At 45.9% G+C, this 14,419-nt stretch overlaps 1 protein-coding gene across 3 annotated transcripts in view; it reads left to right on the top strand.

The window, feature by feature from the left end:
* cacna1ia (calcium voltage-gated channel subunit alpha1 Ia) overlaps window positions 1-14,419 on the top strand; it is a 378,911-nt gene that overhangs the window by 191,952 nt on the left and 172,540 nt on the right. For all 3 annotated transcript variants that reach the window (XM_054750503.2, XM_054750504.2, XM_054750505.2), the window contains exon 3: window positions 3,669-3,781. In XM_054750503.2, the coding sequence (XP_054606478.2) occupies window positions 3,669-3,781 (113 nt within the window). The remainder of the gene's footprint in view (window positions 1-3,668; window positions 3,782-14,419) is intronic.

Raw genomic sequence — 14,419 nt, forward strand, 5'->3', positions numbered from 1 at the left:
TCAACTATCGCAGAGTGGAACAAGGCCCACTCGGAGTCAATGTCCCCCGCTGCTCTCGGGACGAGGTCAAAGCACTGCCGGAGGTGTGAGTTGAAGACCGTCTTAACAGGTTCTTCTGCCAAGTGCTCCCAGCAGACCCTCACTATGCATTTGGGTCTGCCAGGTCTACGCGGTATCTTCCCCTGCCATCTGATCCAACTCACCACCAGGTGGTGATCAGTTGACAGCTCCGCTCCTCTCTTCACTCGGGTGTCCAAAATATACGGCTACAGGTCAGATGATATGACTACAAAGTCTATCATCGACCTGTGACCTAGGCTTCCCTGGTACCAAGTGTACCGATGGGCATCCTTATGTTCGAACATGGTGTTCGTTATGGCCAAACAGCGGCTTGCATAGAAGTCCAATAACGAAACACCACTTGAGTTCAGATCAGGCGGGCCGTTCCTCCCAATCACACCCCTCCAGGTCAAGCTGTCATTGCCCACGTGAGCATTGAAGTCCCCCAGCAGGACAATGGAGTCCCTTGATGGAGCACTATCTAGCACTCGTCCCAGGGACTCCAAAAAGGGTGGCTACTCTGAACTGATATTTGGCCCATAAGCACAAACAACAGTCAGGACCCGTTCCCCGACCCGAAGGCGCAGGGAAGCTACCCTCTCACCCCCCGGGGTAAACCCCAACACACAGGCAGAGAGTCTTGGGGCTAACAAAAAGCCAACCCCAGCCCTCCGCCTCTCACCTGGAGCAACTCCAGCAAAGGAGAGTGTCCAACCCCTCTCAAGGACTTGGGTTCCAGAGCCAATGCAATGTGTCGAGGTGAGTCCGACTATATCTAGCCAGTACCGCTCAACCTCTGCCACAAGCTCCTGCTCCTTACCGGCCAGTGAGGTGACGTTCCATGTCCCAAAAACCAGTTTCGTTGTCCGGGGATCAGTCCGCCAAGGCTCCCGCCTTGGTCTGCCACCCGATCCACATTGCACCAGACCCTTTATGTTCCTCCTGTGGGTGGTGGGTCCACAGTTGGATGAGCCCATGTATCCAGTTCGGGCTGGGCCCGGCCGGGCCCCATGGGCGACAGCCCGGCCACCAGGCTCTCGCTCTTGGGCGCCAACCCCAGGACTGGCTCCAGGGTAGTACACCGGTAACCCTCTGGGCCGGGTACTCCGACTCTTTGAATTTACTTCCATGAAAGATCCTGTGAACCATTCTTTGTCTCACCCTTCACCTAAGACCAATTTGTCATGGGAGACCCTACCAGGGGCACAAAGTGCCCCAGACAACATAGCTCCTAGGATCATTAGGGCACTAAAACTCCTCCACCACGATAAGGTGACGGTTCAAGGAGGATTTTCTATTCTTCATTTTTAATAATTGAAGGTACCTGCTGGTGGGCTTAGTATGAAGCACTTTTGATCCATCTGAATTGGCGAAGAATTAATCGCTGCTTCAGAATCTCAGTTTATCAGACAGAACCAACAAAGTGTGTTTTTCCTTCTTCTAGTCGTATTGCATCTGTCGATGTCACATGAACATAAACAGTGTGAGCGAGTTGCTTCCTTCCTCTCCTGAGGCGCCGGACAGTTTGCCAGAACCTCTTTGGAGCCGATCGATAGTCTTTCTCCATGGCCTCACCAAACTCCTCCCATGCCCGAGATTTTGCCTCGGCAACTGCCACTGCTGCACCCCGCTTGGCTATCCGGTACCTGTCTGCTGCCTCCGGAGACCCACAGACCAGCCACGCCCTGTAGGCCTCCTTCTTCAGCCTGACGGCTCCCCGAACCTCTGGTGTCCACCAGCGGGTACGGGGGTTGCCACCACGACTGGCACCGGCCACCTTACGACCACAGCTAGCAACAGCCGCCTCGACAATCGCAGAGTGGAACAAGGCCCACTCGGACTCAATGTCCCCCACTGCTCTCGGGACGTGGTCAAAGCTCTGCCGGAGGTGGGAGTTGAAGACCGTCTTGACAGGTTCTTCTGCCAGGCGTTCCCAGCAGACCCTCACTATGCGTTTGGGTCTGCCAGGTCTACGCGGCATGTTCCCTTGCCATCTGATCCAACTCACCACCAGGTGGTGATCAGTTGACAGCTCCGCCCCTCTCTTCACTCGGGTGTCCAAAACATACGGCCGCAGGTCAGATGATACGACTACAAAATCTATCATCGACCTGTGACCTAGGCTGCCCTGGTACCAAGTGTACCGGTGGGCATCCTTATGTTCGAACATGGTGTTCGTTATGGCCAAACTGCGGCTTGCACAGAAGTCCAATAACAAAACACCGCTCGAGTTCAGATTAGGTGGGCCGTTCCTCCCAATCACACCCCTCCAGGTCAAGCTGTCATTGCCCACGTGAGCATTGAAGTCCCCCAGCAGGACAATGGAGTCCCCTGATGGAGCACTATCTAGCACTCGTCCCAGGGACTCCAAAAAGGGTGGGTACTCTGAACTGATATTTAGCCCATAAGCACAAACAACAGTCAGGACCCGTTCCCCGACCCGAAGGCGCAAGGAAGCTACCCTCTTGTCCCCCGGGGTAAACCTCAACACACAGGCAGAGAGTCTCGGGGCTAACAAAAAGCCAACCCCAGATATGTCACAGTTTGTTTTATCCTTGTTTCAATTACTGAGTAAATTCTCAAACCATTTGTTGTGCTAGATGTCCAATGTTCAACGCTCAGAAGGATTAGCAGTGTTGATGCAGCCAAGGTGTTGAGGGGATTCATATTGCTGGCCTGAGGATTGGGTCTCTTGAAAAAAGTCAGATATGAGTAGAATGCCTTCTCCAGGTCAGGAATGAGGTCCTGTCCCAAGTGGAGGTGTGTATCTTGGGGTCTTGTTCATGAGTGAGGGAAAGCTGGAGCGCAAGATTGACAGGCGGATTGGTGCTGCGTCTGTATTGGTGTGGGCGTTGTAGCGGGCTGTTATGGTGGAGAGAGAGCTGAGCCGGAAGACCACCCCAATATGGTCACAAGCTTTGGGTAGTGACAGATAGAACGAGATTGTGGATACAAGCGGCTGAAATTAATTTTCTCCACAGGATGTCTGTGCTCTCCCTTAGAGATAGGGCAAGAAGCTTGGCCATCCAGAAGGGGCTCAGTAAATTTGCTGCTCCTCCATGTTGAGAGGAGCCAGTTGAGGTAGCGAGGGCATCTAGTTAGGATGCCGCCTGGAAGCCTCCCTGGTGAGGTTTTTCGTGCACGTCCAACTGGGATGAGACCTAAACAGAGACCCAGGACACACTGGAGGGACAATGTCTCTCAGCTGGCCAAGAAACACCTTGGGATTCCCCCAGAAGAGCTGGACTAGGTGGCTAGGGAGAGGAAAATCTGGGCCTCTTTGCTCAGGCTGCTGCCCCCATGACCCAACTCTGAATAAGTAGAAAACAGTGGATGGGTGATTGATCATCTGAAAAGCTACATTTCCACATGCTACATCTCAAAACATCAGCAGAATAAATGTATGTTATACTTCAAGGGGACAATCTAAAGTGCTTTTGGCTCATATGTTGTGTAATCCCAGTGCAGCAAATCTACCAAAGTGAGAAAACTCAGCATCATATTTCAGAGAGATGAGAAAAATTAATGTAACCAGACATTTCTGCACTCGTTAACCCTGTGTTGTATTTCATGACCTGAATTCCTCCTTAACTCCCGTCCTGTCAGTACGTGGTTCGAGAGGATCAGCATCATGGTGATCCTGCTCAACTGTGTGACTCTGGGCATGTACCAGCCGTGTGAGAACATCGACTGCACCTCGGACCGCTGCCAGATCCTGCAGGTAAGGCGGACCTCTAGGTGTGTGTGTGTGTGTGTGTGTGTGTGTGTGTGCAGAGCAACACATCACCCCACAGAGAAGAGAGAGAACAAAACCAAGTGATTACAGAGGAACACACTCCTCTTCCTGTCGGTGGTCTTCAAGCTGTGATTCAAACACACTTCAGATAGACTTTTCCCTCCTGGAATGTTTATATATGTTTCTCCGGCTCTCTGAGGAGGGAATTGGAGCTCGGTTTGTATTAATAAAGTCTGCCGTGTGGTTTTTGTCACCTGCAGAGGAGGAACAGTAACTCAGTAACTCAAACTTGCCACAGAATTAGTCAAGATTAAGGCTGAAGTTTAGATTCTGCTGCACATTATTTTTCTAATTAGGAATGATCTAAGCCAGAGCCTTTCATGCTCCACAACAGCTGTTCCTGGATATCACAGACGTAGTGAGGATCATTTGAAGCTGGTTTATGTAGCTCTCTTATGGAGCAACCACATTTTGTAAGTACTTTCACCATTACAGATTATTTTTGCTTTGTTACGTCACACCCAAATAACACGAGCAAATACAACATTCTGTTTTCAAATGATGAAAGAACTAACTGGGCATTCCACCCTTGCAGGTAACAACTGCTACGAAGAATGTGTGTGTCTTTTCATCTCTATCTGTTCAAATCCAGCCTCATTGGGGGGGGGGGGTTTCAGCACAAATGGACTAAAAGTCAGATTTTCCCATTCAGCTGGATCTGGTAGAATTTGTGGTTACAGCAAAGTCTTGATGCTGCACAGCAGTCCCAAACCATCACTCTACCACCACCAAGTTTGAGTGGATGCTATTTTTAGAGCCCTCCATTAGGACTGGGATCCTTGAGTCCTGCAGCACCCAGCTCAAGTCTCATGGGGGCCGGCACATTAAAGTTGACCTCTTGTCCTGAGCTTGTTGGTAGGACGGGAGCTAGTTGGAACACGTGTTGCAGCTCAGGCCATTTGGAGCAGGGTTCCTAATTTGTACTCTCAATAAAAGTGTATTAGGAAAATGTACAGCTGTATATTTTTGATGCCAGGAATTCACTCAACTTGAACTAGCCAATAGCTTGTTAATCCACGCAGAATTAAACCTCAGCTTCTGGGAACAGTTAAGACAGTTGTTAACATCTTCTCATTATCCCACCATGGAATATCTAAACTATTATCTTCACACAAGCTCATTTTCATGGTTCAGTATTGGTTTTTAACATAAATGATTATGTATCAAAGCATCACTGGGGATAAGTCGTCAACAAATTGGTATTGAATCCCAAAACCCACATAATATAAAAAAAAAATTAGACAATTTTATTTTTCCTGTTGCTGATTTCTCCCCATTGAATTGCTAAGCCACGTTTAGCTGATGTGGGAAATGTGTTCCTGCCAGTTGGCCGAGGAAAGTCTCTATCCCTCTGGGACCGTAATTGCTTTTCATAGAAGTCAGAATGTTTAGGGGTGTGACACAGATGACCTAATTCTGCCGCGTGTGCTTTTGGTTGTCGATGTTTAACCTCCACTGGCATTAAAAGTCCCTCTGCTGTGACCTGCTTGTAAATGCTTCTGTGGCTGCTTTGTTTCAGAAGCTGTTGTTCCGCCACACCTCATCGCCTACAGCACATTAGGGTGGATTATAATACCAAATAAAGCCCTCCAGGCTAAACAACAAAAGGGATCATTTATCTTATCCAGTTTTCTCTTCCCAGTGAACGGACTTTGAATGATTCACTACTGCTGCACCATCAGTTTGCAATTGTTGTTTCTGCTTCGGTTTTGAAATGCTCACCAAAATCTCCTCCTTCAATTTTTGTCTCTCTAACAAGCAGACTATCTCCCCAGGAGGTATGAGAGGTCCTGTTCTGGTGGTTGCTAATGGCAACAGGAGGGATTTTTGCTGACAGAGCTTGGATAGTTAGCATTGGTCCAAAATGTATCTATGGTCCGCGGAGAAATCTGATATTCCCATTTTGGAAGCAACAGACACAGTTTGTGTGTACATTATTACAGGATGAGGTTTTGTTTGTTTTTGAAACTTTGACAACTCTGGGCCAAGTTCTCAATACTGCTGAGAATCTGCAGAGGTGTGGACTTTGGTCAATACTTAGAAACAATCAGGTTTGTAGATGAATCTGTAGAAATATTGCCAAGTCATTTTTAAGGCTTTTTTTAAAGATAGTTGAGCTTCTCAGCTTATATCAGGGTGGGTTGCCAGCTCCAGCTTTGGGGGGTGGGGGTTGGGGGTGGGGGCTCAGCTGCAATGAGGCAGATGAGAGGGAACGGCACCTCTGACACTAACCTAGTATGCTGGAAAAAACAAACACTTCCATAATTTGTGTTCAGAGACGAATTCTTAAAAGTTCTTCTAATGCCGATTAATTTCGGGCTAATGTAGGTTGCACCAGTCAGGATTCAGTTGGTCTTGCTAAAAACTTTACAAGGCCAGCTGACTTTAGTGATGTTGTAGGTATAAACTGTTGTATAAAATATTAAAGAAAATGTTGTGCTGCATGTTATGGGCAACAGCCTGTCATGGGTGGTTCTGTAGGTTGAATGCTTTGCAGTCATGTTTCTGGTTTTATTGTACTTCTGGTACTTCCTGTTTTATTTTGTGTATTCACTTCCTGTCTCATTACAGGCAGCTTCACGACCTGAGGCTCCTCACTAATCAGCCTTATGTCTTGCACCTGTGTCCTGGCTTCTCCATTTATGCTTCTTTGCAAACAGATTCCTTTGCCAGTTTGTCTTCTTCAGTTGAGTAAAGTGAACCTGCTCTCAGTAACACTTTGTGTGAGTGTAGTCAGTTAGTTTTGGACTTGTTCAGTTGTGCTGTACTGCCAGGAATCCCTTCAGCTTATTAAACTTTGTGAGCTCTGCATTTGAGTCCTCTTTGGTGCTTTGATACCAGCCTACCGCTACTTTGGATGCAGGAGCTAGGATCACCCAGCCCCGGTGGTCAGCCTGACACCGCCCCTCCTCCTCCTCTCTTCCAGGTTGCTGAGGAGCACAGCTGAGCTGATTCTCTCTGATGACCCACACCTGGGATTAAAAGGCTGTGCCTTCAGCAGTCTGGGAGGCAAAGCCAAGGATGCGTTTGGCAGGGCTGAGGTGGACCTGGAGGTGGAGGCTGGATTGTCGGACATTTACTGTGTGATTGGCCGAGTCTCCATGGAGATGTGGCAGGCCTCCTGGGATGCTGAGCATACAGGGCGCTCTTATTATAGGCTGCAGAGCTGGGTAGGGGTTGGTGGGTTGACTCTTGAGTGTAGTCGGAGGGACTCGGTGGTTTTAACAAGATTGAGGCTGGGCCACAGTTGCCTGAAGGCAGGCTTGTTTTTGGTGGGAAGGCATCCAGACGGTTGCTCTGCTTGTGGGGAATGGGAGACAGTGGATCATGTTCTGTTGCGGTGCTGGTTGTTTGATGAGGAGAGGAGGTCCTCTTTCGGCTGTCTAGGGGCTGCGGGGACGGTTGTGTTGGGCTTACGAACAGGGGCGGATTTAGGACTGAAGAAGATCAGGGGCTTAACACACGCGCGCGCGCACACACACACACACACACACGTGACACGCACTAGTCAACATCATATATATTTGTCTTGTACCACATAATTTTTAATCTGAAGCTACATATTAAGCATATTCAGGGCAGATTATTGTTCATGTTAGTGTTTAGTGTGAGATGAAAGTAAATATTCCCTTTCTTTCTCCAACAACTTTACCTGATAGTAAGCTAACTTTAGGCAAACCAGCAGCACAACAAATATTTTCAAATAAGACTCACAAACCTGAGTCAACACCAGTCTCATCAAAGCTGGGGTTCTGTCGTTGTACTTTTTGTCTAAAAAACGTCCTTATGTCCATTTTCACACATGCGCTTCAGGCAGAGTGTAGAAGAAGCCGGCTGCTGAAGGGCTTCTTCTTCAGTGGTGGAGGCTCAGGCAGGCTGTATACAAACTACTGCCAGCTGCTCCCTCTCTGTTGGACTTTGGTACTGCATGTTACTTCCATGATTTAGATCCGGGGCTTTTCATAAAACATTCGGGTCTTGAGCCCAAGTAGCTGGGCCTAACGCCGCCCCTGCTTACGGACCCTGTTGGCAGTGTCTGACCGGGTCATGATTGGGGCTCTGCTTCGTTTTCTTCGAGCTGGGGTGTACGAGAGGCTGTGAAGGGAGTGGCTGTCGGTTTAAGGTTGCTGTGGCAGCAATGCGCCCTTTGGGCGTACAGCCTGTCGTCTTCAGTGAAGAAGAAGAAGTCTGAGAGGCAGCAGTGCAGGGGTCGTGCTGTCCTCCAGGCCCCAGATTGTTTTAAACCCCTTCGGTTTTGATGAGTTTTAATTTCTAAAGTTTTACTCTGAGTGATCCACAGGGTTCTTTGTTTGATGTCAACTTGGTTGACTGTTTTGGTTTTAAGACTTGTATCAACTCTGTTGTGTTTTTAAAACACCTTCAGTTCGATGAAACTTTTAACAAAGTTTTAACCAGGTGTTTTATATAGTTGATAAGTTGTCTTTTAACTGTTAACCTTATAGAGAATTTTCCATTTTGCATTATTTTAATAAGGCTCCCCATCTGTTTACTTGCTTGTTTTAAAAACTTTTTTTGCAACTAAACCCATTTTTAATCCACTGTCATGTTTCTTATGTTACCCCCTCCTTCACATTTTAACAACACCTGTAGGGGTTGTAACACTGCATGATAGGCTTCACTTTTACTCTCACATGTAGCTTTATGACCTGCAAATTTCCAAGAGGATCTCCAAAATCATCTCCAAGTGCATTATGGGTAAAACTCATCACCAGCCGTCCACCAACATTAGGCTTGTTCGAGTTGAGCAGCGCCTCGCCTGGAAAACAGACGGGAGCAGATGGACGCAGCAGGGGGGGGTGGCTGAAAGTCGGCGTTTAAGTCGGACAGATTTCCCTACATGTGTAGCTCGCGGGTGACGATGGATGAAGATATCGCGTTAGAGTTCATACTTGTTTAATTTTTCATTTTAATTCTGGTGCTTGTTAGCAACCAAAACACATCCTCACGTGCTTGTGGATATCATATATTGTATATGGAGACCTGACTATAATAATAAGTAAAGGTTATCAGCTGTAGGTTTAGTGCGCTCATAGAAAACATGACAAAAGAACACAAATCAACATTTCTTTTTATGGCCTATATAGTTGTCATCATTAACTTAACATGTTTTTTAGAATACATGTGACCTACTAACATTTTGCATTCTACCACCGGATGTTTGGATCAAAATGTGAACCAATCAGATCTTAGGTGAGGTGAGAGCCAGGCGTTTCCCGTCATGCCCCAGGTTTTGCAGCCGGTGGAGAGCAACTGCAGCGCCTGGCTCCAAAATCAGCAGCCGCCTTGATCTCATGAGGTTATTGTTGCCTACGTATGCATGACGTCAGAGCAAGTCGGCGTCAAGTCGGACACAAATCTAACCGTCATGCACTGCGCATCGGTCACTGGTGATCTAATCTGCGCAGAACTGGCTCATCTCCAACACGCCCATTGTCATCATCACTTGTCAACAAATGGCAAACTAGGTGGATGGCTAACGGAGAAGAAGAAATGTATTTGGTCCCAGGGGATATTTCAGTGCTGCGTTTGCATTCTAAAGCTCCAATTTGCCATAATTTTAAAAAGAGTTTGAGTTTTGTCTTCAAAATGGAAGTGAAGGATTTTTATAACTTATCATATCTTTACTGTAAAACACCGAAGAGACACAGAAGTCGGTGTGTGACGTTAAGAGCCTTTCATTGGTTACACATCAAGAATCTTCTTGATTCAAATGTTATTTATTTGCACAGTAAAACTGGATTTGAGGCTACTGATCTTAACCCTTTATCGGACACTCATTTAAGTATTTCATTTTTTTTTAAATATTTTCAACCCCAGGGTATTATTGTAGTCCATAACCAAATTGTATTTTTCAAAAAAAAAAATTGTCATGCAGAAAATCTGAGAAAATGAAGTGGTCAAATATGGACGTTGGCCCTGTCCTGGTAAAGAAATTCCCAAATAAATACAAAACAATTTAAATAAACATTATTTTTAAACAGTATATATTATTATAAGACACTTCAGGATAATCTAGCTCATTTTAGAATATTATATTACCAATCAATTTACAGAATATATAAAAAAATATAGTATATTTTTTATGAAAACAGATTATTGCGGAATATTACAGAAAATTTATTGAACATTAGCCAATTTGCCATGATTGCCATAATACTATTTCTGATCAAATATAGATTATTTAAAAAAATTAATTTGAGGATCTGCCTCAATGTCATCTTCCTCCTGTTCATCATCATCACTGATGGCGAGATTGGTTGGCGCAATAACTGTCCTCCATTTCCCACAGAAATCTTAGTTTAAAACTGCAAAATATATTAAATATCAGAATTGTTATTTTTACTGTTACTATCAATATTAAGATTATGTCTTAATAAACAACAGATTTTACCCAAATAATTCATAATTTCTTTTATTTGTTCAGTGTGTATGCTCAAATAGGGCAGATTTGATTTCATGCAATGATTTCACCATCTTTATTAAGTTTACCATTTATTACACATGCATCCTTATTTAGCACAACTAGACAGTCTGATGATATGAGAGTTTCATAAACCTACCATTGTTAGTTTTAGAGATATGACCATAAACATGAGAGGAGACTGAGTAGTTTTCTGGATCTGCAGACACACCAATATGTTTATGTTTATGTATTTAGCTGACGCTTATGTCCAAAGCGACTTACAAGTGATAATCGGCATGTTGCCCTTGAGGCTAACAACAACAATAACAACAACTTGACATCAATCATGGAGAGGAGGGAACAAGGAGTGGACGGTAGAGAGGGGGACGGGTGCAGGGAGGGTGCTAGTTTAGAAGATGCTCTCTGAAAAGCAGGGTCTTCGGGAATTTCTTGAAAATTGAAAAGTAAGCCCCTGTTCTGGTAGTTCTTGGAAGGTCATTCCGCATTTGTGGAATGATGCATGAGAAGAGTCTGGATTGTCCTGAGCGTGGTGTAGGCACTGCTAGCCGACGATCCTGTGATGACCGGAGCGGCCGGGCCGAGATGTAAGCCTTTGCAAGAGGATTCAGGTAGATGGGAGCCATAGCATCTCAGACTTTGTATGCTAGTGTTAGCAATTTGAATTTGATGCGTGCTGCTAGCGGTAGCCAGTGGAGCTCAATGAACAGAGGGGAGACGTGTGCTCTTTTTGGCTGATTGAAGACCACACGTGCTGCTCCGTTCTGGACCATTTGAAGAGGTCTCATCGTACCGGCTGGAAGACCAGTTAGAAGGGCATTCCAGTAATTGAGGCGGGAGATGACAGTAGATTGCACCAGAAGCTGGGTGGCATGTTGTGTTAGGTATGGTCTGATCTTTCATATGTTATACAGCGCAAAGCGGCATGAACGAGCAACAGAGGCAACATGATCTTTGAAGGTCAGGTGTTCATCAATCACAACACCCAGATTTTGAACTGCCTTTGAAGGAGCCAGAGATAGGAAGTCATTTTGGATTGAGATATTGTGCTGTATGGATGGTTTTGCTGGGATGACAAGTTATTCAGTTTTAGAGAGCTTGAGGTGGAGATGGTGGGATTTCATCCATTTTAATATGTCAGAGATACAGTTTGATATTCGTGCAGAGACAGTGTGGTCGCCCGGTGGAAATGACAGATAGAGCTGGGTGTCGTCTACATAGCAGTGGTAGGAGAAGCCATGTGATCGAATGATCTCACCCAGTGAGGTGGTGTATATGGCAAAGAGAAGAGGTCCTAGTACAGAGTCCTGGGGGACTCCTGTGGCAAGATGGCGCGTTATAGCCTCCCACTGATTGGTTAAATGGCACCATGGTGCAAATCATGACTAGCTTGATCTCTGATGATTGTTTGGGTGAAATCCTGTAATTCTACGAGTTTGTGAAAAGGCACATCGACATCATTTATGATGTGAGTGGAAGTGTCTAAATATGGACGTTGGGTTAAACCTAAGCCTGTTTGTGCATTTGTCTCACCGATGTGGTGATCTTGTGGATCCTAATGAGACTGGTATGGTGAGACAAACATTTCTTTTGATCCTTGATCTCTTTAGAGTCCTTTAAGTCCTCTAAACACACCCACATCACCCCGCTTCTCCTCCAGCTTCATTAGGTGCCAGTCAACTTCAGGGTTCAGCTGCGAGCTGTCGAGGAATATTGGCCTGCTCCAGGAGCTCAGAGATGGTTTGCACCGTGCTGTGAATTCACAGACTCCCATAATTGTCGAGATGAATCTTAAGCTTGGAAATTTGGCCGAGATTCATTTATTGGCACAAAGGATAGAGGGGACGAATCAGCACGGATTGGGATAGATTAATGTCCATTATTGGGATTTTGAGAGGTTGAGGACCAAGGAACTTTAAGACAGGAAATTATCTCTGTCTGGCCCCAAAACAAGTTCTAATCAGAATCTGGCATCCTTGAGCCTGCAAGGCTCCAACGAAAACTCCCCCCTCAGAAGAAATGTGGAATGTGCCGTCACTATGGCAACTCAACTCTGTCTCCTATCCCAGCCTGGGCGGGACTGCGGGAAGGCTGCAGAATCGTTCCAGGGTCACTGCAACCCTCCAACCCTCAATGCTCCTCCCCCTGTTCAGACTGAGGTGGCATGTGCTGCTTTTAGTGCCTGCAGGAGCCGAAGTGTGGATAGTCCCAAACCCACCACCCCACCTAGTGAACACTTATGTTGTGTGATGTCTGAAGTCTGTTGCATATGTGTCTGAGGTGTTTTTTTTTTTTGCACAGCAAAGCTGCCCTCCCGGTGGAGGGTAACTCTGAAGTGCCTTTTTCCCCCTCCACCTGAACCAATCCTCATGTAACCCTCTTATCTCTATTAAGGTAGCGCGACTCAGGGTTGCGAATGAGCACAGTTACCAATTCTTGTCATGTGTCTTGCCCATGTATGTCTGATCTCTGAATTGTGTGTACTGAAACTTTAATTTCCCTCTGGGATTAATAAAGTATCTTTGAATTGAATAGAATTGAATTCTAAGATCCTGGTTCTGGTCTACAGGGCCTTACATGGACAAGCACCATCTTACAGTGGTGATCTTCTTAGTCCCTACACCCCCAGCAGGTCCATGAGGTCCAGTGATCAAAGCCTACTGGTTGTGCAGCACCAGGCTAAAGACCAAAGGTGACAGATCATTTGCTGCTGTGGCCCCCAGACTCTGGAACTCTCTCCCCCTGAGCCTGAGTGTTACGTCCCCGACAGGTGTTGTTAAAAAGTGAAGGATGGGGGTAACATAAGACTGGACAGTGGATATTAAAAGGGTTTTATTGTAACAAAAAGATTTTAAAAACGTGCAAACAGATGACGACGGTGCACTGTAAAAATAATGCTAAACAAACAGAACTCCCTAAAACTCTGAAAAAGGTTAACATTACACAGCAAATGATCAACTATAAAACACCTGGTTAAAACTTGTATTAAAAGCTTAACCGAACAGAAGATGTTTTAAAATCCTGATGTTGATTAAAGTTCCAAAACAATCCACTGACTATAAACACCTGGTAAAACCTTATTTTAAAAGCTTTACCACAACGAAAGGTGTTTAAAACCGAGGTCAGTAAAATTGCCACAAACAAAGTTAACCTTAAAACCAAACAGCAAAAAGATCCCACTGGATCATCCAAAACTTCTCACTTAAGAGTTAAAAACTAAACCAAAGTTTAAAACTCATCCACACGAATCTAAACGAAAGGGGTTGCCAACAAACAAAACCGGGAGGACAGCAGAACCCCTGCACTGCTGCCTCCCAGACTACTGAAGGCACAGCCTTTTTATACAGGTGTTGGCAATCAACCAGATGCAGCTCAGCTGTGCTCCTCAGCAGCCACTAGGGCTGGATGATCCTGGCTCCTGCTTTTCACTGGCCAGACTGGTAACCGTAACCCCGGCTTTCCACAGGAGCCGTCAGCAGCACGTTACTGCAGCAGCACGTCATAGCTGCTGATAGGAACCGCTGTGGTCAACAGAGCCTTTTCCACTGGAGCCGTCAGCAGCGCGAGTCGGCTGCGTCTCAGGAGCAGCATGTCGCGGCCTTTACGCGCCGGTTCTATTTTCTACGCGCGACGCCTCTGAAACGGGTCAAGTTCGACATTTTTGGTGAAGGAAAGACAGGAAATCGGACGCGGAAATTGAGAGAAGCTTCCGGGATTTTCAGAATAAAGAACGTACTGCCTTCCGGTTGCTTTACTTTAAAAAAGGTTACCAACTGTGCGGCCCCGTGAGAAGTTATCACCTAGCTAGCGGTCTCCTTTGTTTTTCAGGTCCGTATTGGCAGTGGCGGTTCTACATCGAATTACTCCCCGGGCGAGGCCCCCTTTGAGCGCCCCCCCCCCCACCACCACCACCACCCCACCACACCACACCACCTGCACGAACACACGCATGTTTTCTACAAACAGGCATGTTTTATTAGAACGACTATTGAAAATTCATTTTTCTAAGTTGCACATATTTACATTAATTACTATGAAGTTGTCAGAATGTAAAGCACTATACATTATATACTGTATCAAAATATATAGAATCAAATATACAAAAGCAAACAATAACTAAA

This window comes from Nothobranchius furzeri, chromosome 12 (genome assembly GCF_043380555.1).
Source record: "Nothobranchius furzeri strain GRZ-AD chromosome 12, NfurGRZ-RIMD1, whole genome shotgun sequence".
NCBI classification, from domain to species: Eukaryota; Metazoa; Chordata; class Actinopteri; order Cyprinodontiformes; family Nothobranchiidae; genus Nothobranchius; species Nothobranchius furzeri.